Genomic DNA, 25,795 nt, shown 5'->3' on the forward strand with positions numbered 1-25,795 from the left:
GATACTTTCAGAGAGGGAACATAGGAGAGGGAACCGCTGTGACATCTTACTGCGCATGTGCACAATCGTATATTTATGAAAAAAGGTCACGAACTCTGACCCTCCCACTTACTGCACCAAACAGTTAAAATATTTATTTATTGAAGGCTATAAATCACCATTCTCCTTAGAAGGTAAGGAATATTTAGTCTCTTGGAGGTGTGAGAGGTTCGTGAAACAGACGAAGGGCCGGTAACAGGAAGAGAGGGAGTGTTCAGCAGCAGCTCTACAGCAGGGAAGCATCCAGAAGCTACCAGCTAGCACACAGCTAACCTAGCACATCGGGAAATATGCGCATCAATAAATCAATTTGAACGGTAGGTATTGTGTTTATACGTATAAAAGACTGTAAAATATTTCACTTTAACTACGTTGCACTTCTACTTTAAGCTGTTTACACGATAAGGTCACATTAAATTGTTAAACAGACATGCTATTAGTGAATTAGCACCACCAGTCCAGCTAAACGTCATACCGCTAGCTGCCGTGCTAATAACGCTAACTGATCTCCGGAAACTACTCAGTAACAAATTTGTTCTCGCCAGGATGTGTCATTAATGTTTCGGATATCAGATCCATCAGCTCTTTTAGTAAATGTCCGTGTGATGTCGTTGTCCTGGTAAGAACTGGTGCAAATAGTACCCAGTTTTCGTTAGCGTTGTCCCGCCATTGAATCTGCGTCTCTGCATCCCGGGCCTTAACCCTAGCATGCTTTAACCCTTCAATGTTGACCTTTCACCCACAGGAAAAGAAATACCTTTATCTTCCGTATCGATTTTAAATAGCTGGTCGTCAAGACATTGTTTGTGTCACCACTAGTATCCTTGTTGCTTATTTGCCTGCACTTTACTCCTGATTGAAGCGGTATTTCAACGTTATAAGAAGGCCACCAAGTGTACAGTTACGAGCTAACTGCGGCTAACGCTAGTGTGGTTAGCTCGGAGTAAGAAGGAAACATTAGTTTCAGACACACACTGTGATATAATAAACATTAATATTCTGTCTATTTGTCCATTTAAAGCATTTTTTTACTGGGTGGGTTCCCTCTTTCATTCAGAAGCATCGATTAGCTTGTACCACAAATGTCTTACTACAGCGAGAGAAGGGATTAAACGGGAGGGATACCACTATTTATAACAGTGGTTTATTGATTATCAGATCTTTTTGCTCTTTGTGGTTTCTTATCAACTTCAGGGTGAACATTGGCTTCAAGAATAAATTGCAGTCTGATCCCAGGTAACTCCAAACAGATCAGCACGTTTAAATCTGCTATTCAGACACAAGTTAAACATACTATGAAATATTATCTGAGTCTAAATGCATTCTGCCTGTCTGTATGAGAGTAATGCATACAGAATTTAATTTCTTTTATTCATTTTGAGTTAGTTCATTGAAGTTTGAGTCAATTCCACAAACATTGTGCAGCATGTATACACCTACAAAGATGGTTGTCCAATGAAGCTTTGTAATTCTTTGTCTTTAAATGATTCGGCAGGACAGAATGGGCTTGGAAATGCATGCAAGACAGGGTAGGGATGTTGGAAAGTAGTAAACATCTGAACTGATGTACGCAAAAGAAATCAAGTCACTTTATAATTCTCAAGTCATCCCTCACTTTCCCCATCATTTGCTGTGGTTGAAACATGAAGTTAACCATATGCTCTCTGCATAGGTGTGCATACTTCACGAGGCACTGATGTGAAGAGGAGTAAAAAAAGCTGTACAGCATCAGAATGGATGGACAAGCTCAAAGGATACAACTTGTGTCAACTGACAACAGCATGGCATTAGGACACCGCATCCAGGTGATGTGAGAACTAGTTTATAGTGCCTGGATCAAGAATTAAAAAAAAACAAAAAACTTCTTTTTGTACCACTACCCCACCTTCTCCAATCCTTTTTCCAACAAATACAGCGAGCACACCTCATGTTTGATTTTTCTCTCTTAATAGATTGTAACTGATCAGCAGACAGGTCAGAAGATCCAGATCGTCACAGCACTGGAGCCTTCATCCCCTGCAAAGCAGCAGTTTATCCTCGCAAACGCTGACTATTCCTCTGGTGGGAAAGTGATCCTTGCCAAACAAGAAGGCTCACCCAACAAGGTCATCCTCGCTACTCCAGATGGATCTGGAGTAAACCAGCTGTTATTTGCGTCACCTGAACTTGCCGGGCAGCAGATTCAGGTATCACAAGAGAACGTTTGTGCTTTCTTCCTGCCAGCTTTGACAAACAAGTGACTGACAGGTCTTGTGACTGAAGCATGAATATGTTCATCTGTCTCTGTATTAAATTACTGTAATGTGTTGGGTTGTTTGTCAGTTTGTGACTGAAGGGTCAGACCAGTCTCTGGTGAAGCCGGTTGTGGAGTACTGCGTGGTCTGCGGTGATAAAGCCTCGGGTAGGATTTCAGTTTAATTTGTTTTAACAGTTATTTCACATTAAGGCACATGAGCAAGCATTTCCTCACTTGACCCTTTTTTTTCTTCCTTTTTCTCTTTCCTGTCCCAGGTCGGCATTACGGGGCTGTAAGCTGTGAAGGCTGCAAGGGTTTCTTCAAACGCAGCATTAGAAAGAACCTTGTGTACTCCTGCAGGGGCTCCGGAGAGTGTGCTATCAACAAGCTGCACCGAAACCGCTGCCAGTACTGTCGACTACAGCGCTGCATCGCTCTGGGCATGAAACAGGATTGTAAGACACTTTTGTTCATCCACGCAGCTTTGAATACTCTATATAGGACTCATAATAAAAGTCTGAAGCAGCTGTTTGTGTTGCTTCAGCTGTGCAGTGTGAGAGGAAGCCGGTTGAAGTGACCACCAGAGAAAAATCTGTCAACTGTGCAGCGTCCACTGAGAAGATCTACATCCGCAAGAACCTGTGCAGTCCACTGGCTGCCACTCCCACTTTTGTATCTGATAAGGAAACTGCCAGGTAGAACACCCTTACAAAGTATCCTCCTATTTTACTGTTCTGCTTGATCAATGGGTACAATATGTTATATTACCATCAATAATCGCAAAACTTTGACAATCATTTCGAACATTTTGTGACTTTCTCTAGGACTGTCACCCATTCGTACTCACAGGGATGATGCATAGAGCTTTTTAGTTGATGTCGTCAAATAGTTTACTACTAACTGCAGCCTCTAGTGACAGTTGAGATAAATCTGTCATACACATCACCTTTATCTGATCCCTCTATGCTTAAGGGAGATTGTAGCACTGATTTAGACCAAATGGAATCAGATCTTACGAGTGTAACTTGAAGGCTCATTACAATTTGAGTAATGACTTTATTATATAACATCCCATCATATTATACCATATAATCTGAAGTGATAACCCTCCAACTTTAGGTCTACAAGCCTGCTTGAGTCCAGCATGCTGCTCAACATCCAACAACCCTTCACCAAGCTGGAAAACACCATACTGATACCAGCATCACCTGACAAGGTAATACAGATACAGACAAACAACATTTGATTGGTTTACAGACTGATCGATGCTAAAGCTTGTGACTGGGAAAATGATGTTTGTTAAAATTTTTAAAACTCCTTCCTCAAAATTGCAATTAAATTTTTATTTTGGAGCATGTTTACACTGGCATCTGATACTTCAGTTGCAGCTGTTGATGTTATTTAACTTATATAAGCTACTCAATGTTCTCCCAGCTGATTCTTCAGTTTGAGAATTTGCCATGCTGTAACTATTCTGTTGTGGATAAAATATTTGCTCTGCAAATTTGAAAATCATCGCATTTTTGTTATATCCTCAAAAAAACGAATGTTCCAAGTCTTGTGGAAATTGGTTTGAAATATTTATGTTGTGTTATAGTAATAGATATTTAAGGTAACACACACTAACCCTGGGCCATACATCACCGGTTAAGACTTCAAGAAATGATTCATCAGATGCGACCTGTTTGTTTTTTGATTGAAGTTGTTTACTGATAATTACTCTGACTCACTCAGCAGGATGACCCATCTCAAGGCGACCTCGGCACGCTGGCAAATGTAGTGACATCCCTCGCCCACCTCAAACAGACCAGGGAGGCGAGTGACGGCGGCAACGACTTGATGGGCGTTGAAACTCTTAGCAATGGGGACAGCTCGATAGCAGACATCCAGGGAGACGAGCAGACTGCAAGTGACATCACACGGTAAGTGGGATGTGATGGTGGACCCAGAAGCTTCAGCACTGACTGGTTGTTTCTGAGTCAGCACTCCAGATTTGCAGAAGCACTGGACTGAAACCCAGAGGCCATGACTTTGTATTTGTCACAGAGCTTTAATAGAATTTCCTGCAGGGCCATGTGGTTTCTGACCAGCTCTTAAGCACTTAATTAGGTTTCCTCTCAGTTATCAAAAATGCTCCTTATGACAAGGATGCACTGCAGTTCTTTGACTTGTGTCCTGTGTTTCCTGTTCCTGCCTGAACTGTATTTTTATAAAATGTAGATTTTTTTTGCTGGAAAGTTTTAGTTTATTTTTCTTTGTCAACAGAGCTTTCGACAACCTGGCTAAAGTCCTGCACCCAGGTGACAGCTCAGCAGCAGATTCCTTGGAGGCCACAATGCAGCTGATGTCAGGAGACCAGTCAGGTCCTGTGGTGGAGTTAGAGGGTCCTCTGCTCTCAGACAGCCATATCCCTTTCAAGGTAAAAGCACAGACATGAACCCTCAGGACTGAATCTAACAGATTTTTTCTCGTGTGTATCCAAGTTACACATTTTCACACATTATCTCATTAACACTGGCTTCATGTTTTCCTCCCTCCACTCCACAACGTGTACCTGCAGCTAATGATGCCTTTGCCTGTGCCAGAATACCTCAACGTTAATTACATCTGTGAATCGGCTTCCCGGCTACTTTTCCTCTCTATGCATTGGGCTCGCTCTATTCCTGCCTTTCAAACCCTCTGGTAAGTTTTTATGTTCTATGAATAAATCTTTTTCACAGTGGCTGTAGACTGTGTCATAATCTGTCATGTCAGCTCACAAGTCAGATAAGGTTTTCCCGCTGGCCCGTTCAGTTCCCTCTATGTAATACATTAATGTGATTGTATTTTACAGTGGTCAGGACAACGACATTAACTTGATGAAAGCCTGCTGGAATGAACTGTTTGCCCTCGGTCTGGCACAGTGCTCCAACGTTATGAATGTTGGTACCATCTTAAGTGCCATTATCAGCCATCTGCAGACCAGCTTACAGGAAGGTAGGAGACCTCTGCTCTGTTTTCCAACATATCGTGACACACAAACACTATTTCTGTCCTCTTAAGTTTTTATAGCATGTTGTGTTTTGAGTAACTTAAAAACCTGATTCCTCTGAACTTGTCATTTTTTTGTCTTCTGTAGAGAAGCTGTCTGCAGAGCGAGTAAAACTTGTGATGGAGCACATCTGGAGGATGCAGGAGTTCTGTAACAGCATGATCAAGCTGTCCCCCGACTCTTATGAATATGCCTACCTCAAAGCTGTTGTTCTGTTTAGCCCTGGTGTGTATTTTACTGTCCACTTCACACTGAAACATCTAGAATTAAAGTCACACAGTTTAATTTTTGGAGGTGTCCCAGAGGGAAAAGCTTTAAACTGTCCGTTACCAGACTCTAGGTTTTCTATTTCGCCATCAGTTCAGCGTTGGCTTTCTCATCATGTTCCTGCTCATCTGCATCTGTGTTTGTCTCTCAGCTCTCTGCACGCTGGATAGTCATGTGGCCTTTCACACATGCTGCATGCACACACCCACATACACAGACAGACACTGTCTGTGCAGCTGATGGGCGTAACTAAACAGACTATGAGCAATCAGAGAAGAGATTGTCATGTTTACAGACACGTGCACATTGATTTAAATAGTAAATTTTAGCTTTTATTCAGTTACACAAAAGCACATTTACACTTTATCTTTTAAATTTGATTCATCTTGCTGCACAAAGGTTGAGACTCATGCTATGCTGGAGTACACTGGCTCATGTTCGTCTTTGCTTGTGTTGTTCCTAGATCATCCAGGCATAGACAACACCCCGCAGATTGAGCGGTTTCAGGAGAAGGCTTACATGGAGCTGCAGGACTATGTTACCAGAACATACCCAGAAGACTCTTACCGGTTAGCAGGCGTCAGTCTGTGCTACAAAACATCATAGCGTTGGTTTACATTTGACAAACAGACCTGTGATGATGAAATGTGTGTCTTCTCTCAGGTTGTCCAAGCTGCTCCTGCGTCTCCCTGCCCTCAGGCTGATAAGTGCGGCTGTCACAGAGGAGCTGTTCTTCGCAGGTCTGATTGGAAACGTGCAGATCGACAGCATCATCCCTTACATCCTCAAAATGGAGTCCACTGATTACAACAGCCAGGCGGTCTCCGGGGTCTGACACTTACCCGTTTCTTATCCCAGCATTGAACTGTGACGAACTGAAGCAAACCAATCAGAGGACTTCTCAGAACGATCACCAAGTGGTCAAAAACAAAATGTATTAAAGACATTCTACAGGAACTCTCTTCTCGCTCTTACCTTGGTCCTTCTGACTCCTCATTTCACAGTCAGCAGACGGCTCATAAACAGGACGAATAAAACCAACTCCAGCAGCAAACGAGCAGGACAATACGTGCCCAGTCAGGAATGAACTCAAAACCTACATAGTAGATTACGCTTTTTATTGTACATAGTATTTTATGCTCCATCGCCTCCAAGCCTTTCCTTTTTTCTGCGGATCTCGTTTGTACTTGGAAAGAATCAGGATGGTTTGTTTTTCACTGCTTTATTACATGGTCATGCTTTTTTATTTTCTTAATATTCTGAGGAAAAAAAACTTGTCTATGGATGGATCTGTGAGATGTTGTTATTGCTAAAGGTTATGACCTTTATTTCTTATTTGTTTGCCAGTCCAAAGGATTTGGCAGCATCATGTCGTTGACTATTTGACACATGGCTCTAAAGTAATCATGTAAATAGATTTGTGTATAAAATGAACCATGAATGCTAAAATTGGCACTACCTGGTAATTTAGGAATTCAATGTCTGGATGGAAAATGATGGTCAAGTCATTTGAAAATAAAAAAACCTTCTCTGGATCCTAATTTTGTCTTTACTCTGGCAGAGTAGTTTCTGTGATGATTTAGGGTCAGAATAGTGTGACAGTAAAATAGAAAGACTGAAAATCACTGAGTTAATGTTATTTCCTGTCGGGGTAGGTTGCCAGCCTATTACAGCACTAACATGAAGAGATAGTCCACTTTGTGCACACCCACAGGCACGGGCTGTGACAGAGTCAGCTTTAGCTGATTTACATCTGTATTCTTTGGACAGGAGACGAGGGACAATGCCTCTTAAAAACAAACAGTACACCACACAAACAGTCACACAACAATACATTATCAACAAATAAATATAACTACAGCACAACAATAAAAAAAGTACAGAAAATTGCACAATCACTACACAGCACATACATCCCACAATGAGACTTAGATAAGGATATAGATGGCTGGTTTCACAGTGTACACACAGTGAAAAAAGTCTGAAATTCCCATAGTTCAGCTGGTTGTAAACATAACAAAATAAAATGTGAAATCTTGCAGTTCAACTTTGCAGTTATAATTTTAGATCATATCAAATAACGTGTAAAAAATTGGCTTTCGAACTTCAGTAAAGGGCCAAAACTAACAAAATGTGACACCATTCAAACAGCAAACTCAGGGTGTAATTGTTTTGTTTATAAAAACCTACAGACCTGGGATGAGGAAAAGTACTTTTTCTAAAAAAAAAAAAAAAAAAAAAAAAAGAGCCAAGAATTAGAAAGGACATCAGTAAAAAAAAATTTGATTCTGAAAGAAATAAGAGTTTGTTCAAAAAAGGCCTCATCTTTCTCAAGAAAAAACACAGAAAGCAATAAACACATAAATCTAAGCTAATCAATAAATACCTTATGGTATCTCAAGTCTCATTCCTGAATTGAGTGAACTTAAGTTTAATGACAGACCTAAAATGTGTACTCCAAACACTGAAGGGGTGAAATTACAAGAGAAGTACAGCAATCTCACCAACCTTTGGCCTTTGCCCCTCCCTTACGGAGAACTGGATCTGTAGAGTTTGCTGACCTGTGTGGAGTAGCCTGGTTGGAGGGAGATCAACCCCATTGATGGACACTGATGATGCACGCAGCTAGCAAGTACAACTCTTTTTTTGTCATGTCAGCAGCTGTGGAGGCCTAAATTAAAATGAAAATAAAACAAGTGGCGTTAAGAAACAACTGAAAAATAACCAAATAAGCATGACCTGAGTTCTGCTCTTGGTCGTGTGTTTGTATAGTTTTAAGACAAATAAAACCCTGGAGTATTCAGAATCTTTAAACGGGATAAAGAGCCATTCATTAAAAACACTGGCAGCTAATCAACCTTTAGCCTTTGTCCTGCAAAGCCCCTCCTCTTCCCTGCTGTCACAGAGAACTAAATCTGCAGTTTGTTGACCCAGTTAAGTAACCTGGCAGCAGAAAAAATGACCCCAAACACACACATTTGATTCAAAGATGAGTCCAGGTTAAGTGAACAACATAAAGTAAAACTCCCCTGACTGTGAATAAGCAGTATTATCTGTAAGCATTACTAACACAGCAGATTGTTTACATGTTCTTCCTGGATGAATAATGCAAAATCTGTGTCCTACCCGTGACTTACTGTTAGGTTTCGTGTCAGGTGACGTGAAGGTGGAAGATGCTGCAGGGACTGGACTCACCGAGTGTGTTATTGGTTGATCAATTTTTCATTAGGGCTCTGCGGATGTGGGTGAACAGAGGACAGGGAGCGTTTCTTCACTGTAGTAACTCAGTGAATGTGTCCGGCTAATTAAAGGCACTGATAGAAGCATTAAAACTTGATGACCACGTGAGTGATTCTGTCTGCTGCTGTTTTTAGAAGTCCATTGTCCAGAGTATCCAGCAGCTTCTTTATGTGACTCTACATCCCTTTGAGTTGCCCTCAGAGGTTGGTACACGTCAATGTATGGCTCGCGCTCTCTCTCTGCATGAACAAAAGAGGGCTCTCTTCACGGCACAAGTCAGAACAATTTGCTTTTTGTCTGTAACTGTAAATGTTAAGCGTGTTGTGATGCAACACAGGCTATTGTGTTCACAGCTAGGTGGATTAGCTCATTCCAAGCTGAATGAATGTGAGTGAAAGGGCCTGTTGGATTGTTCCCATGGCCTCTCTCTGAGCTTAGACGGCTTGAGCAGAAAGTTTTGAGGTTGCTGAAAAACGAGGGCAAGGATGTCTTATATTTACTCTAATTACACAAGCAGACAGAACTTTAATACACCTCAATATACTATATATATAGCAGGGAAGTTTTCTCAACTGGATCCAGTTTGGCAACCTGTAACTTCTTTCTTTCTCTGTTTCAAATACATGTCTTGTTTACAGTGTGTGTGGCTTTATTTTGAAATTAGATATGTTTTGATTTAACCCTTTATGGTGCCACAAACTATTTTTGGTCACTTCTGCACACACAAAAATAATAATTTGAATTTTAAAGAGAGCCCTCTAAAAGGGTTAAGGGTTAAAAGGGTTTTCATCGTCAAATGCTGGTCTTATCTTGTTCTTATGTAAATAGTAATATTTTTCTACTTTTCTATATCTCTTTAAATTTCTAATTTCATATTCTTCTTATTATTATTATTAGTCAAATTTTCAAACTAGTTTTATGGCATTATTTTCCTTTTTGGTAAGCTGCTGTGGCAGAAAAAAAAAAAATCCCCCATGGGGGATCAGTAAAAGAATAGTCTATTCTATTCTATACACCTTGTCATATGTTTTCACAGGGACATATTACTAGTTATTAATTTACTTTATGCTTCCAGACCCAATTTCAGACCAGTTGGTTCATATCCTCAGTCCTCAAATTCTAATTTTAACTCTGTTATTTCCTTTTTATGTCTTTGTGTGTGTGTATATCGAATGTGGTTTGGGTAGGGGGGATTGAGGGGTCTTATGCTTCCAGTTACGCAATTTTCTGCTTTTTATTCCAGTTCTTGTTATTTCATTTTATTTTGATTTTTATTTATTTTTTGTTATAAAGCACTTTGTATTAAAAAGCACATTTGAAAAGTGCTATACAAATAAAGTTTGATTGATTGATTGATCTGCACAAAGAGGCATAAAATAATATGAACAATACCAGGGTCAGTAAGAGCAGGGATAAAAAAAAATAGTTACAGTGACTGAAACACTAAAAGACATTTGTTCTCAGGACATTATATGAAAGAAAAATATAAAAGGCACTTGTCATAGTAATGTGATAAAGACTCTTTCCTTTTATACAGAATTCTTATTTTAGTTTTACTGTAACTGAGCCAGAATGAGCAGTAAAATAAGGAGCAGTCAGCTTTGTTTAAACATAATTTTTAGCCCACTGGAAATTCATATGGCAGCACATTTACCTGTTCAGTATTGTTTCACATGGCTTAACAACCCAGAACTACACCAAAAGAAAAACTGTGTCCACACTTGTATAAAAGCTCTTAAACTTAGTCTGGTAAATATGATCTGATTCTTAAACAGGTCAGTGGGTGACTGTGGCCTTTTTGCTGGGATAAAATTGTGCTGACAGATAGTTTCACATCTGTTTTGAAGTGATGAATTATTACCAGTGTGGATGAAACCACACTTGTACACATCTGATGGTAATGAAACCAGGATCACAGGGTAATTAAAGAGACAGTTTTTATCTGCCTCTGACAGGCACGTGTGTTGAAAGAGTTAACCCCTCCCTGCTCGGAAGGCTGGAAGAGGCGGGGTTTAGCTCACACTTAGTTTTTTGTGTGTGGAAGAGGGCAGCCAGTGTACGAGAATGTGTGTATGCGAGAGTGTGTGTGTTTGAGGGGCAGAAAGAAAGAGAGAAGAGGAGAGGAATATGGATACGAGACCAGGCGTGCGGTGTAAACTAGTCCAGGTCCTGCACTGAAGAAGCCCCAGCTCCCGACAAAGCACTAACCCGGGATTATTATGCCCAGCGCCACCGTGTCCGTGCGAAGTTTATCAGAAGTAGAGAAATACCTCGGCAGCCGGATGGTGAGTACTGATGAGTGTGATTCAGATGAAGCATCGTTGTGTCATAAACGTCAGGTCCCGGATTGTACCAGAGACACATTGTTATCCGTTGATGAACACGTCATGTGAAAGTAACAGCTGCACGCTCCGCACATTTCACCTAAACAAAGAGCCTGCGAGGCAAACAGCGGGGGGAAATGACTTAAAATGCACACATCCTAGTCTGGTTCAAACTTCCAAGCGTCTGTCACTGTAACCTGAGTCATGTGTGCCAAAAAACAAATATAATCGCTTTGTCCACACTCTGACAGTTAATCGAAACCAGCAATTGTGTACAATTCATGAGTCATCTGAAAGATCAAGTTAAAATTTATCCACATGTTTATACCATGACATAGATGAAAATACACCCATTAAATTGCCACCACTGCTAAATAATTGTCATTCAAGTCTTAAGCCTTCACCCAAAGTTAAAAAAAAAAACAGCACAATTCTCCCACAGGAGGATTTGGATCTGGGGTATTTTGAGGGATTAGGGCTTAAAAATCAACTCAAATAATTCTTTTGTTACTAGATTAAAGTTTTGGCTGGGGTCAGATTAAACAGATTGTACAAGCTGTGGGAAAACCTAAAAAAAAAATCTGAAAACATAACAAAAAGTATGATAACAGTACGAAGAACTCCATTGCAAATAGTTCAGGTTTTGCTACATCAAAATCTATTGTGTGTGTTCAAACTGTGGGTCTTGGTTAATAATCTATAAAGTGAGTTTTTTTTTTCATTGTTGTTTGTGAACGTTTTCTTGGATTCTATAGGCCTTCCCCTCTGGCTAATCTAACAACTGATACAATCCAGTCCAAGTGAAGGAAAAACAAACAACTGAATGTCCACACACCTGTGGTTTTACTTTTGATTTGAGATCACTGACAGACCAAGTCAGATGTTTTGAGCGTTATCTGAACAAACCTTATCTGGCATATATGGTGTTGGTTAAAGTCATGATATATCACAGATTTAATAATATTCAATAATACAAAAAAAATATTAGTAATTAACCCTCTCTAAATCCATGTTCTCTATTTACCACAATCAAGCGGGGAATTAAACTTCCAAAAAGACCCTTTTTTACCTTTCTGTTTACATCCCTACTCAAACTGAAGCACTGAGCAAACCAGCTCAGGTTATACATTATGTATCTATTCTAAATCATAACTCTGTCTAAATGTACTCCACCCCTCCATCCATCCCCAGAAGTTTCCTAGGATGAGAAAACAAAATCAACCCCCGCACAAACCCTCCAACCTTCCTCTGACAGGTTTCAGGAGAACACATCCATCCGTGCACTAACACTCATGTATGATGCTGAATAAAAATCCCCCGGGCTTAAAGTCCAGCTGCTCACAGCCGTGGTGACACCAAGAAGAGGAATGCTTTGTCAACCGTCAGTCTTGTGCAACCAGAAAGTCTGTCAGCTTTGGTGCAGCAGGTTGGTCCTCTTCCTTGTGTGTGCAGTAGCCTCCAGGCCGTCCTCTTGAGTCACCTGCAGCTCACACAGGTGGAGATATGGATCTGCTCATCCTGTTTAGTGCATATTAAAAATCCCCTTCAGCTCTACGTGGGTTTACAAATGCTACAAATTATAATGTAACTCTTTTAACGTAATGAAATCAGTGTGTTTGCCCCAAGAGTGGAGCTCAAAAGAACCGTGCACAAATAACCCGAGCCAGCTTTTCAAGTGAGCAATTACATCCTGGTAATGTAACCGGCATCACAATATAATGGAGCCACATATTGGTCGATGTGGCTGGTTTGTCACCACTGAGCTGTGTAATTATGCTTTCCCCCCACTCTCTGGCTGCGAAAGGCATTCCAGTTTTGTGTGAAAAAGCCATTGTGCAGCAGATATAGTGGGTTAGAGTCCAGAGATGATGCAACACCTTTGTTTGAGTGGCTCACTTCCACAAAGTGTCTCTAACCCCCATTGAAAGCTGATTCTTTTTTCAGATTTGTGTCATATCTCAGTGAATCGACTGTCCTCACATGAACCTTGTGCTGTACCTGCGCTGGCTCGAACACTTCAGCCATCACACCGGTATAATCAGCAACCTTTTAAAGTGTTCGTTCTGTTCTCTGAATCACTTCATGGCAACTACTTCCCGTTTTTATTCTCTCCCTTCTTGGCTTGATTTGAACTCTGGCTTTGAATCATCACGTTGAAAACAGCCGTATCTTTATCTGAAACTGCATCCCATTCAGGATGCTCCCAGTCCATGGCTGAGAGACAACGGGAGTGTTAATGGGCTATTGATTTAGTCTTGGATCAGCTCATCTATGAGATAATAGCAAAGAGGCCTTAAGCAATTCATTCTGCTGACCTTTCAGCGATTAGTCATTCAGGAAACTCAAGACTTCAAACTCATTTCTAGTTTTTTCTTCAGCCTCTTTTATTGTGACACAGCCTCAGGAGAAATGTGTCGCAATCAGAGTTGTGACCACAGGGCAGCTGTGCGATGCAGATGAGAAGGAGGAGATGTCAGGTCAGCTTTCAGTCGACAATCAAATATGTCTCCCCCCCTCCCCTCTGCTTTTCTTCCCGTTCCCTGTGTGAGCTCTGAGTGGGAGAGTGTCTGTATCCATGAGGATCAGCTGGAGGGAATACCAATAAGCACCGCAGGCTTCTTCCCCTCTGTGGCTCTGTTCTCTGCTGAAGGGACGGTTTTGTTCCATCTCAGTGAGGATGCCAGCTCGATTGCTCTGTATGTGTGTGTGAATGTGTGTGAATGTCTGTTTATTTGGGGGGTGCACAGAGGCCGTGACAGAAAGAAGGCTAAATAAGCACCACCCTATGAACCACACACACTCTACAGCCTCTTCATTCTGTTGCACTTCCTTCAGATCACTTCTAACACCTGTGCTTGTAGCTGCATGACCTGACCCTGCATTGTGAGCCGGTGCTTTCACCCGAGATCACAGCTGCGATTGTGAGTACTTACAAACATTACTTCCTCGCAGCGAGGACAATGCCTTCCTGTTTGCATAAGAAATGTGTGTGCTTTAAATAATGTCCCCCTCTAGAAGGGAGGGACGGCCAGTTAAACAAGAATTGGGGTCAGTTTCTGTACAGTCTGCTATCTGAAATGCATGAACTGTTCTGTCTTACTGCTTTCTCATGCAGCTTCACCCAAACTGCAGCCTTGCTCTTTTACTCTGCAGACAGCCCAGCATAATGTCTACTTTTGCATAAAAAATGGAATCCCTAACTAGATCATTGATCCAAGAGAAAGCACACTGCAGTGCAACATAAGCAGCATCTGCAGTTCCTATCTGCACCCCCCCTCCTGAAATGTAGCCCTAAGATTTGGGATTTGGATTTCTCCTGCAGAGCGCTGCACACAGCTCTCCCTTGTTTGGTTAAGATTGAGGCTAATGCTAGGAGGGATCTTTATGTTATGCTGCCTGGTGAGGTCAGGGCTTATTAAATGGGTCATGATGTTGCACAGACGCTGCATGCTAATGTAGGACAGCATGGGGGGGACAGGGGGCTCATGCAAGGCTCCTGTAGATGTGTGATGATGTTGTTGTGATGTGTTTGGGTGCATCCTCCTTTTGTTCTTTTTCTGTCATCATATCCTCTTGTTTTGGTGTCTGTAGCTCTCTCTCTCTCTGTCTGTCTCAGCTTTTCTGCTCCATTGACACACTAATCTGTTCTTCTGAGTCAAACAGCAGTGGGAGTGAGTCTGGCTCACTAATTTGTAAAAACAGCATTTTCTTTCAGAAATAGTGATGGAGCAGATTTTAAGCATATGAACAAACAGATGGAACGGCACAGCTTTGAAAATCCAATAAGCTTAGTCGGTAAGAGTCTGCATGTTGCTCAATTAGAAAACACTATGTCTGCAAACTTTAAATCTGTCCTCAAAGCTCCTTAAAGCTCCTGTGAGGAGTTTTAGCAGGCTGTGAAACAGAGTAAAGTTAATACTGATGTGTCTAAGGCCTTTTAATGCAAACCAAAACAAAACTGACAGTAGGCAGAGAGAGGTAATCTATAATGTTGCAGTATTTTACCCAGAAGAGGGCTTGAAAGAGCAACAGACTGCTTCATCAATGTGCAAAGCAGGCTGGATGCACAGCAAGGCAGGCACTCAATGCCTGTTTTTCCCCCTCGTTTGGTTGTCACCCTGCATTTATTAAAACAAGTGTCACACTATGAAGTGAACAACCCTTTTAGAGTGCTGTTTGATTGAAATGACTCATTCATTTACAAGAAGTGAGCAGTGGAAGGGCATGGCTTGAGTTTTAGAGTGAGAACCAAAGACTTTATGGATGTAGTCCACCAGTCTGTTTCTGAAGCAGACTTTCTGAATCTCAACGAGGCTCTTTGCCATATTGGAAATGCTGACTCAACCTTGACACTGGTTGATCTAGCAAGAGTTAAAAGGCAGAGATGAGGTGTTTAAAAAAACACATTGTACTGTGTGTGCAAACAGAGAATCCGAGCTATCAAAACGAAAATACTTCTTTGAAACAGGCCGTAAACATTTTCAGCTGCTTGTGGTGTGTATGTGTCACAAGCTGACAACAAAAGAACTGAAGAACTGACTGTTTTAGCATCGGCTTTATTTCTCACAGGCAGAGGTTAGCTTTCTGTCTGTCCCTACCTAAAAACTACCAACAACTCTACAGGCTGAGCTCAAATTGCAGGCAGGATGGTGAGATTCAGGTAGTTAATTTGACTGCTTGTTGCTGCTGTCACCACAAGGTTTGTGTTAGGCAAAGAAATGAACAAAATAGTTCTTGACCAGCATTTTTTTGTCCTCTTTCATTCTAAAGATTTGTAGATGTGTTTGAATGTTACAGTGAAGCAGCATAAAAACCCCTAAAACATCATGTATGCATTTACAAATCAGCTGTACATTGTTTGGGTAGGGGTGCCAAATTAATGCAGACTTCTATTTAAAAATTCAGAATAATTTTTGACATTTGGGTATTTTCTCCTTGTGATTTAACAGCTGACAGGACAGGAAACGTGGGAAGTAGAGATTTTGGGAAATACATGTAACAAATGTTTGTAGCTGAACTTGGGAGGACTTAAGCTTCTATTTACTGAGCATACAGGTAAACGCTAAAACCATAGACTGTTAAATAAATGGAAGTCATCTCCGTGACGTCACCCATCTGTTTCTGAATCAGAGTTTAGAAGCTAATCAATGGAGGCTGTATTTGATATGAGGCGGGCTTTCAGCCTCCGCTCCAACAGCTAAAGGGTGCCTGCCTGTCAGTCATTTAAGCTGTGATTGGGCAAAGAAATGTTTAAATGTATTTTAAATATTTTAAACTCATCCCCTTTACAGTGTGTGGCATTAGTGAAATTAGCTATTCAGATGGAAGACATGTTTAAACATGTACTAAAGTCGGTCAGCTGTAGAAGAAAAAAAAAAAAAATAATAATAATAGAAACAAAAGTTTTTTGTTGGCTTGGTCTGTTTGTAGTTTCTGGTACTTCCGGAGACAGTCCCAAGCGGGCACTCAACGAACTGCAGATCATAGCATTTCCCCATTGCCTTGTATTTCTGGACCGGAGGTTGCCTCCTGACTTAAACAGCTAGACCGGGGGTCTGCAACCTTTACTGTCATAGGAGCCATTTTTCCTCAGCTCACCTGGATTAATTAATTCAGGAACCACAATTCCACTCTATCTTCACAATAAGGGGGACAAAGTGAATAAAATTGAAACATATTAAAATCTAGTGAATAATAAGCTAAACAAGAAGATTTTGTGTTAATGAAATTGTAAATGTTATGTCTCAGTTTTTTATTTTTAATAAATTTGCAAATATTAAAAAAATAGTTTGAAACATAAAGTCCATAAATAGATCATAACATATTTCAGTAAGTTTGCGATTTTTTTTCCAAAAAATAAATACAAAAAATATTTCAAAAGTGGCTGAAATTGCAAAAAACATTTCAAACTGTTCTAAAATTTCATAAATTTGCTAAATAAATTATTAAAAAAACCCCAAATATATATATAAAAAATATGTCTTTACACAAATTTGTTCCAATTTAAATTGTTTTGAAAAATAAAAAAATGCAGAAATAAAAAAAAAAGAAATAAAAAAATTTGCATAATCTTTAAAAAATTGGAATTTTTATTTCTGAGTTTGAAAAAAAGTTTCAAAAAATTTACAAAAGTTTTAAAAAATTAACAAATTATAATTGAGGCATTGTATTAATAATAAAATCATAAATAAAAATTATTCATTTCAGTAATATTTCTTAGAATCTACAGGGAGCCACAGCAAAGGAGTCTGAGAGCCACATGAGGCTCCAGACCCGCAAGTTGCTGACCCCTGAGCTAGACTAACAGCACACCCTCACACAAACTTAAAGAAGTACCACAACTAGGGTTGTCTTGATACATGTTTCTTTTTTACTTCCGATCCAATCTGATATTTTCGTGATATATTTTGCTGATACAATACTGATCTGACACCGATACCTTTCTCGGATAAATCCTGTACTCCATTGGATATATCTGAATTATGAATCATATTCGTTGCACAAGTGAGCCCTGTTTTTACCCCCTACAGGAACACCCACTTTACAGATGTTGCAAGACGCTGTTTTACTCTCATTGCTTTCCAAAGAGAAGTAGTCCAACACAGCGGACATGTTTGCAACGTGGTTTGATTTACAGCACCCGTAAAGCGTGAAAGTGCTGAAAACACTTGAAAACTGGATTGGTCCCAATCACGCAACGCAATCAGATGCTATCCGATCCTCCCAAAATAGCCATTTCAGGCACTGATACCAATCGGTGTATTGGATCGGGACATCCCTAACCACAACATGACTTAATCAAATACTGGAATATATGTGACAATAAGTGCAGGATATACAGCTTTTACAAAAGTTAGACATTTACTTTGATACAGTCTTTGAAGCAAATAGTTTAACTCAGTGGTCATCAATACCTTGTAATACATCACTTCATATAAAATGAGGTATATCCATTTCAATGTCGGTGTTAAATATGTGCGGGGACTGAAATATTTAAGAAAAAAGTAATTCCCAAAGATAAAATTTTATACATTGTCAGTGTGAGCAGATTGTGTGGTTGAAATAGTTAAAAAATATGTTCTAATTCTGTTCATTCATGGACATACAAATGCACCCACCAAAGTTTGTAAAACTTTTGACTTTTGATAAAATAATTTAAGAGATGAAAGTTTCAGTTAAGGACAGTTCGCCTCACTAACAGATCCGCCATCTGCCGTGTTCCAGCAGCTATGTTCCCCCCGTCACTGGGCTCTGACCCCCTCCCTGGTCATCTCCAGCCAACCCTCAAAGACCTTAAATCCTCGCCCCGTTTCACCCTCCTACCTCAAGAACCCCTGGGGAACGCCTGCATAAGTATTTGGGAGAAACGGAGTGAAAAGTAGGCCAGCTCCTCGGCAGATTCGGGAGGACATTTTCATCAGTGTGAGGCTAATTCATTTAGCGGAGCCACTCATCCAGAGAGACCCTCAGATTGCCCCTGCAGTTAGTCGGCGTGGGTAGAAATCTTGAGTAGCAGTGGCAGCAGCAGCGGTTGTGGAAGTTGGCTGATTAAATTTAGAAATTTCTCTGAATCTTTTATCAGGAAGTAGTCAGATGTCGTGCTCGTTTTTGGGGTTCAAGTGTGTGTGCAACATCTGGGTTGTGTTATTCGGGTTACGTGAGCTGCTCTAATGAATCAGGCCTCTTCTTGCCAAGAGCTGTCTTGTTTTTGCAAGAAAAGCTTCCACCCATCAGTGCAGCTGTGTCGTACATTTTTGGCTTGATGCTCACAACTCCAGGTGTGTGTGTGTGTTTGTACGGATGTAGAAGCAGAATCGATACTCCCTCCAAACATCCCCCACTCCTGTACGAGTCTGCTTCTCCTCCAGGCCTCAAATAGTCATCCATCAATTGTTGCTGGGTCACTATTTGATCTACATCCTGTATCTGTGACATCACAGCACCTTGAAGCCATAAATCTGCACTGCTGAGATCTGTGTTTGGCTCCTCACGCTGCAGGAGAGGTCACTGAACATCTCAGAGTCGAGGCGTGTGGTGAGAACGCGCCTGAGGAGCTAGCTTAGTTCCAGAGCAGCAGAAATAGCATGAGGCTAAGCTGTCTGGACGAACAGGCAGCTCTTTGTGTTTGTGGGTCTGAAAACTAAAAAGTCTGGGTAATACGAGCAACCTACACAAGCCTGCCCGACGGTTCCTGTGGGAGAAGGAGGATATTGGCCTCCTCTTCCTGTCTTTTGTCAAACAGGTTAGAATCCGCGTAAACAGACAGTGTAAGCATGAATTACAAATGTGACAAAAGATAATGCTGGAAGCAGGAGGGTTGTGATTGGACACTGTGTGTCTCAGGCTGTATCTCAGAGCAGTGGATCCACACGCAGCAGCTTACTCATCAGAGTCCTGCACTGAGCAGAGGTAGGACACGACAAAGTGCGCTTTTCTCTCCGCAAACAAAGAGTCCTGTGTTGAAGAAGGACAGATGCCAGAGAAGAGGGAGACACTGGGATGGGGACAGAGGCTGAAACACCCCAGGCATGCTTGTAGAAAGAAACATGGCATTCTCTGAATACACAATATACATAAATCATCCATATTATGTATGTAATTACAGCCATGATTGTTGATTATTTTCACTTGATTTTAATTCTAAGGCTTCATGCTAATGTTTTTGGTGAATACTGTCTAAAAGTGGTTGAATATTTTCCTTTTTTTCTCAAAAATTTGAGATTTTTTTCCCACATATTTGCAGCTTTTTTCTCTTACATTTGACACATTTTTACACAAAAATGCTTTTTTTTATCCTCTCAGATTTCCAATACACTGATCTAACTTTGCACATTTTACACGACTTACAAAAAATTAATGGTTATTTCAACTGAACAGCATATGAAGTAAGGCACTTTGTGACAAGTAAATTTTAGCTTTTAGACGATAAATCTTTTCCATTGGAAAGCCAGTTTATTTGTTTGGCATAGGCAGAGAAGATTTGGCAGATTTTCTAGAGCCGCAGAGAAAAAGGATTTATTGCCAGAAAGTATTGCTGCAACAAAGAAATAATCTACCAGACATTGTCTTCCTTTATGTGCTATGTTTGTCTATACTTTGTGCAAGTGTTAGGGCTGAGTTTACATTTTTACAGATGATGAAAATTAAGTTCATAAGGAGAAATGTGTTTTTTTCTGGGTTCATGTAACCTCTACATTCAGAGAGCATTTTACACCATGGTCGTTATGATCCTTGATTTAGAGTCTGATAAGAACTCAAAATGTCATGTTGGTGTCTGTGAGACAGAAACAAACTGAAAAACACAAAAAGGACAAAACAGGTGAAACCTAATTCAACAGAAGTTCCACCGGCGTGTTGACTGACCGAGTGAGTGTGTCAATTCCTTGAGCCGTGTCATGAACCAGTTTCTGTTGCACTTTTTTGGTGTGTGTTTTTGAAATAAAAGGTGATTGCTGAGGTGACTCGTGTTCAGTGTCGCTTTTAGGAACAAGTTTGACGAGTTCATTAAGTATGAGATCACAGTTACAGCAGCAGCAGGGAATGCACATGTGAAACCGGATAAATCCAGCTAGTCTGAAACAGGAGGAACCGTACTGAGTGTGTTTTTGTTTTAGTCTTCTGCTTTAAGTTACCTCGAGTTTGAACTTTATGCTTCATCCCCTCTGTCTTGGTTTTCAGCTGAGAGTCATGTGTGGAGGAGATTCACTGGGGTGAGCAACATGTATTTGTCATGGATGAAGGTGCTTGCCCTGCAGTGTGTAAGCGTTTTGTGTTCATGTGGAAATGCTAATCAGGATTCTCTGCCTGAGTTAGCTGTGATCTGTTTATTTGCTTGAAAGTAGCGGTGCAACATTCTTACAGATTAGTGCAGCTCTGAACAGCCTATAGTACTTGTTGTACAACACGTTGTATTATCAGCTTACACCTCTGAACAGTGCTCTGGTGTTCAGCTTTGGTGTCTTGTTAGGCCACTGTTTGATGGTGTTGTTGTAACACTTAAACTGACACTTCACTTCTAAAAACGTTGCCCTCTAACCTAATTAGGTTCTCTCATCTCAACTTTCCTCTGTTTCCTCTTTATGGAGGAAACAACCGAAGACAAACTTGCTGACCTGAACCCTGTTTATGCAGTATCACTTCCTCAAAACTGCAGCAGAGAACTTAACAGAACCTTTAACGCGTAATCATAAATAGACCGTCGTGCTGAGTCTCTACCAGAGATTTAATCAATGATACAGGACATGGTCTGAAAAAGGGATTTCCTGCACCCTTTGTGACATTTTTACTGACCCATATTTGACGTGCATGCTCCAATTCTTCTTCTGTTATCTGAGTATTATAATCCATGTCATCATTTTGCAGTACCATAAACAAACCGGATTTAAGTGACTGTTATCACACAACAGATGTCCTAAATAAGAGCATTACATTCACACCCAGATGGTCTCACAGCAGCGATCGACAGCTGCAGCCCTCGTTTAGTAAGATATAAATGTGGAATAAATTCAGAAAGGTAAAATGAATGTTTGAAGCAGGAAAAGTCTGCTACAGCCTTAGAGAGGGAACCTGAGTTCAATATGAACCGGCTCAAAGTTTGACTTCAGGCTCTTGTTGGTGATGCGTAAAACCAGAACTGGAGGCAGTGGTTGATATTTTCCACATGACTTGTTTTGCTTATAAATTCTGTTATGAAGCTCCAGAAAAACAAGTTAAAATTCTCTATGTCTAATTCATTATCATGATCTAATCTTTATCCTCTCTGCTCATAGGACCGGAGTACCGAGGGGAGTTTTCTGAACCCCCCTGGGTCCATGCGTCGAGGTTCTTCAGAGAACAATCTGGAACTGGATCTGTGTGATGGAGGTCCTAAGCCTACTCCGGGGTTTGAGGTCCAGCGGAGTCGGTCTTGCTTGGACAACCTCCAGCAGAAGATCCTCAAAGTCACAGAACAGCTGAAGATCGAGCAAACAGCGAAGGAGGAGAACGTGGCTGAGTACCTGAAGCTGGTGAACAGTGCAGACAAGCAGCAGGTGGGGCGCATCAAGCAGGTGTTTGAGAAGAAGAACCAGAAGTCGGCTCAGAATATCGCTCAGATGCAGAAGAAGCTGGAACAGTATCACAAAAAGATGAAGGACACCGAGGTCCAACATAGCCCCTCTCATCATGTGTCCACTGTCAAACACAGCACCATCCCCAGAGAGTCCCCCAGAGAGCTGCTGAAGGACATGACCGGCTCAGGCAGACACCCGACCATGGACAAGATCAAAACCATCGGACCGGGTGTTTCCCTCTCTCCTCCTTTCTTCTTCAGCAAACCCAGAGAGTTCGCCAACATCATCAGGAACAAGTTTGGCAGTGCAGACAACATCGCCCACCTCAAAACCAGCCTGGACTCCTCCACACAGCTGCCCACTGACGGGGCAGGAAAGGGGCTGAGCAGCAGCACCTCCATGGTGGGCAAGCCCAAGTACCCAAGCGATGATGAGTGCTCCTCTGGGAGCGCATCCATTTCAGCAGACAGTAACGGAAACCCAGCAGGGCAGGCGCAGGGTGCAGGCCCGGCTCAGCAGCCGCAGGCTGGGGGAGACAGTCAGAGCAGACTGGCTATGAACCTGGAGGAGGTGAGGGAGATCAAAGAGGCCCAGAACCAACTAGAGGAGGATATGGAGGAGCTTAAGACTCAGTTCAAGAAAGAATTTGGACTGGTGAGCCAAGCCCTGCAGGAGGAGAGATACAGGTGGGTTTTTATACTTTTTATTGCTTCATGTTTTATCCAGAGAGAAACCTTCATCTGCAGTTTGTTGGATCAGCTTTTAAAGAGTCACTGCTGACGGTTTATCTGCGTCATGACCCAGGTACGAGCGTTTGGAGGACCAACTGAACGACCTGACAGAGCTTCACCAACATGAGATGACTAATCTGAAGCAGGAGCTGGCCAGCATCGAGGAGAGGGTGGCCTACCAGGCTCACGAGAGGGCACGAGACATACAGGTAGATCGCAGTTCAAGGAAGTGTGCAGAAAAATGGATTTACAAACTTTTAGGCCACAAAAGTGATGACTATACTTTTAATCACCATTCCCCTCATAGTTTGAAATAAGGTTGATTGTGCTTTCTTTGTACAGAACAGTAATAGTTCACCCTAAGGCTGCCTCGACTTTAATCATATGAGCATGTCGCAGAGCCTAACAGAATCTTTGTGCACATTCAGCTCCGTCCATCTCTTTCTAATGTGAGCTAATTATACTTTTGGGAGGCAGGGTGTCATTTAGGGAATAAAGGGTCAGTTTAATGCTCATTAAGCACGAGGGTAACATCCAGGCTCACACATTTTGTCTCTCTCCCTTTTAATTCTCAGGAGGCTCTGGAGTCGTGTCAGACCAGAGTGTCCAAGCTGGAGCTCCAGCAGCAGCAGCAGCAGACAGTGCAGCTTGAGAGCCGCGATGCCCGCGTCCTGCTGGGGAAGAGCATCAACATCATGCTGGCCATTATCACCGTCATCCTGGTGTGCGTCTCCACCGCTGCCAAGTTCGCCGCTCCCTTGATGAGGAGCCGGCACCACGTGGTCGCCACTATCCTGGGAGTTTGTCTTTTGACCATGTTCTGGAAGAACTGGGACCGCTTACAGTTTGCCTTGGAACGCCTGCTGGTGCCCGACTGATGATGAACAGTGCATGTGTAAAGCAACATGGCTGAAACATGGGCGCTGTCAGGTGTCAGGATAGGACTGTCTGAGAGGATTGGTTGTACAATCGTCAGAAGACACGATCGCCATGCATTTACAGAGGTCACTGTTTTTTAAAAGTCAGACTGAAATTACTTGTGATTATTTTCTCATCTAGAACTTGAATGTGAGTTGCTAAAACTTTGATTTAACCTTTGAAATAATATTTATGTAACTATAAATGTCCTTATGTCCCCATTGATTGCTATAAAATCATCTCAAGGCATTAAAAGTCAATTCAAGAAGGTCAAATTTGAAAGAATTGCCTTATGACTACAATACAGCAGCAGAAAAACTCAATACACAAGCATTTGGTGAATTAATATTCAGTATCTTTTCATGCAGAGTTGGTTTGAAGCATTTATTTCTCAGATATATGCATGCAAATGCACAAACAACAAAACCTCAGGCTTGTGTCTCAGCCTCAGTTTTGACATGCTAAAGCTCTAAAGGTGTTGTAAAGTGGATTCTGTTATCTTTGCAAAGAGACAGGCTCTTTCTTTTTGTTTGTAGCCTTTGTGTGAGGCATAGTCACACAAAAGTGGTTTCAATCTTCTTTTCTAACTCTCAAAGTTAACACAATCCACTAAATGTTGAACTCTTCCTTTAAACTACAGACTGCAGCACAGATGCAGGAGACATCCTGTTTTTAATGTTTATTCTCTTTGTTCTTTATTGCCTTGTCATTCCCCGCGTGGTCAGTCGTCTCTTTAAGTTCTCTGTTTACTGTTCCTGAAGTTTTAAGTGCAATATATTTGATTTGTAAGAGCACTGTTTTTAAAATGTTCCGAGCCTTTGACATCAATGTTTTACAGCGACATGGTGTTGGTGTTGGGGGCGCCAGAGAGGAGAGAGGGGTGGGGTGGGTGAGGATGTGTCAGTACTGTTGGCATGAGAGATCCATAACCACTGAAGCCACTGCAAGGCTCTGATAAGACCAGCTGTCTCTTCTCTCAAGAGCCAAAATTCATTCCGGCTGCATTAGCGTGCAGTTAGCGTGCTAATATCAACACAAGTGTGTTCTCCAGTGTGGGTGTTTGCATGCACAAGCCCTGGACAAGACAAAACAGTCTCTTTTTATGTCTTATGTCATTCTTCACTAATAATGTCATTGAGAAGTGATAGATCATACTGTGATACAAGGCCTTTACCATGGAAAAATGCAATTTCCTTTTTTTAAAGGAGCAACAAACAGCCTTCAGTGCTCTGATGATGAAAGAGGAGCACAACACAGGCTCATAATGATGAACTACGAGCCTTTTTTTGTACTGACTAATGTATTATTTCTTGTTTTTGTCTTATGAACATTGCCTTTTTTGGTTCTGATGTGAAGCTACAACCCTTTTTTTAATGTTTGTCTGCCATAAAACCGTGTATGTTGTCTCTCTTTTGTCCTACTGACTTTATTCTTTTATTCTGTTCCTGTTTTGACTCACTACAGAACTACAGATCAGGTTTACATTCTCCTTGTTTCTCTGGTGCACTATGTGATCAATCAGTTGTAATTTCATGCATTATGTGCCTTTGTCTGACAATTTCTGTTAAATTAAACAAGTCTTTTTAATCAAGTGGTGGCTGGAGTTGTTTTCCTGGTACTCTCCTGAGTTAAAAGCTAAAAAGTGTGGATGGCAGACAGAATAACAAAACTACAGAGCAGGACACTGGTAAAATAAACCAGATAAAAATGTACGTCTCAGAGACTACAGCTAAAACCAGTTGACCTTATTTAAACTGCAGATTATCTTCTGTATTCTTCCTGGGGCAATTGGAGCACAACAAAAAGGCTTCAGAGAAACTTAATAAGCATACGGCCTCTGAGTCACACTCCACAAAAACAACACTGCTACTCTTCTGCAGTCACTGCCACTAGAGGGCGTAGGTGCTGCACTGTGGACAAAAACCATGGTTAAAAAAAAGTAGTGACAGAAAAGCTGC

General features: G+C 41.3%; 2 protein-coding genes across 6 annotated transcripts; both read left to right on the forward strand.

Annotated features, from left to right (window-relative positions):
* The first annotated feature begins 23 nt into the window (after positions 1 to 23).
* nr2c1 (nuclear receptor subfamily 2, group C, member 1) lies at positions 24 to 7,108 on the forward strand. Of its 4 annotated transcripts, none has more exons than XM_074677369.1 (14): positions 24 to 356; positions 1,712 to 1,844; positions 1,992 to 2,225; positions 2,362 to 2,440; positions 2,551 to 2,730; positions 2,802 to 2,970; positions 3,395 to 3,491; positions 4,010 to 4,197; positions 4,541 to 4,694; positions 4,836 to 4,957; positions 5,109 to 5,251; positions 5,394 to 5,531; positions 6,037 to 6,142; positions 6,237 to 7,108. In XM_074677369.1, the coding sequence occupies exons 2-14, from the start codon at positions 1,773 to 1,775 to the stop codon at positions 6,406 to 6,408; spliced, it is 1,854 nt and encodes a 617-aa protein (XP_074533470.1). In that variant the 5' UTR covers positions 24 to 356; positions 1,712 to 1,772; the 3' UTR covers positions 6,409 to 7,108. The 4 variants fall into 4 exon arrangements, with proteins under 4 accessions (XP_074533470.1, XP_074533471.1, XP_074533472.1 ...); XM_074677370.1 differs by having other exon boundaries at positions 4,013 to 4,197; XM_074677371.1 differs by having other exon boundaries at positions 25 to 356; positions 2,820 to 2,970.
* Positions 7,109 to 10,830: 3,722 nt separating this feature from the next.
* On the forward strand, positions 10,831 to 25,401 carry LOC141797030 (transmembrane and coiled-coil domain protein 3-like). 2 transcript variants are annotated; one of them, XM_074678408.1, is made up of 4 exons: positions 10,831 to 11,098; positions 21,907 to 22,874; positions 22,993 to 23,128; positions 23,495 to 25,401. In XM_074678408.1, the coding sequence occupies exons 1-4, from the start codon at positions 11,033 to 11,035 to the stop codon at positions 23,795 to 23,797; spliced, it is 1,473 nt and encodes a 490-aa protein (XP_074534509.1). In that variant the 5' UTR covers positions 10,831 to 11,032; the 3' UTR covers positions 23,798 to 25,401. The 2 variants fall into 2 exon arrangements, with proteins under 2 accessions (XP_074534509.1, XP_074534511.1); XM_074678410.1 differs by lacking the exon at positions 10,831 to 11,098 and adding an exon at positions 13,913 to 14,058.
* The last annotated feature ends 394 nt before the right edge of the window (positions 25,402 to 25,795 follow it).

Source organism: Halichoeres trimaculatus, unplaced genomic scaffold (assembly GCF_033239565.1).
Source record: "Halichoeres trimaculatus isolate MK-OKI-2021-1 unplaced genomic scaffold, fHalTri1.1 fHalTri1_scaffold_10, whole genome shotgun sequence".
Classification (NCBI taxonomy): Eukaryota; Metazoa; Chordata; class Actinopteri; order Labriformes; family Labridae; genus Halichoeres; species Halichoeres trimaculatus.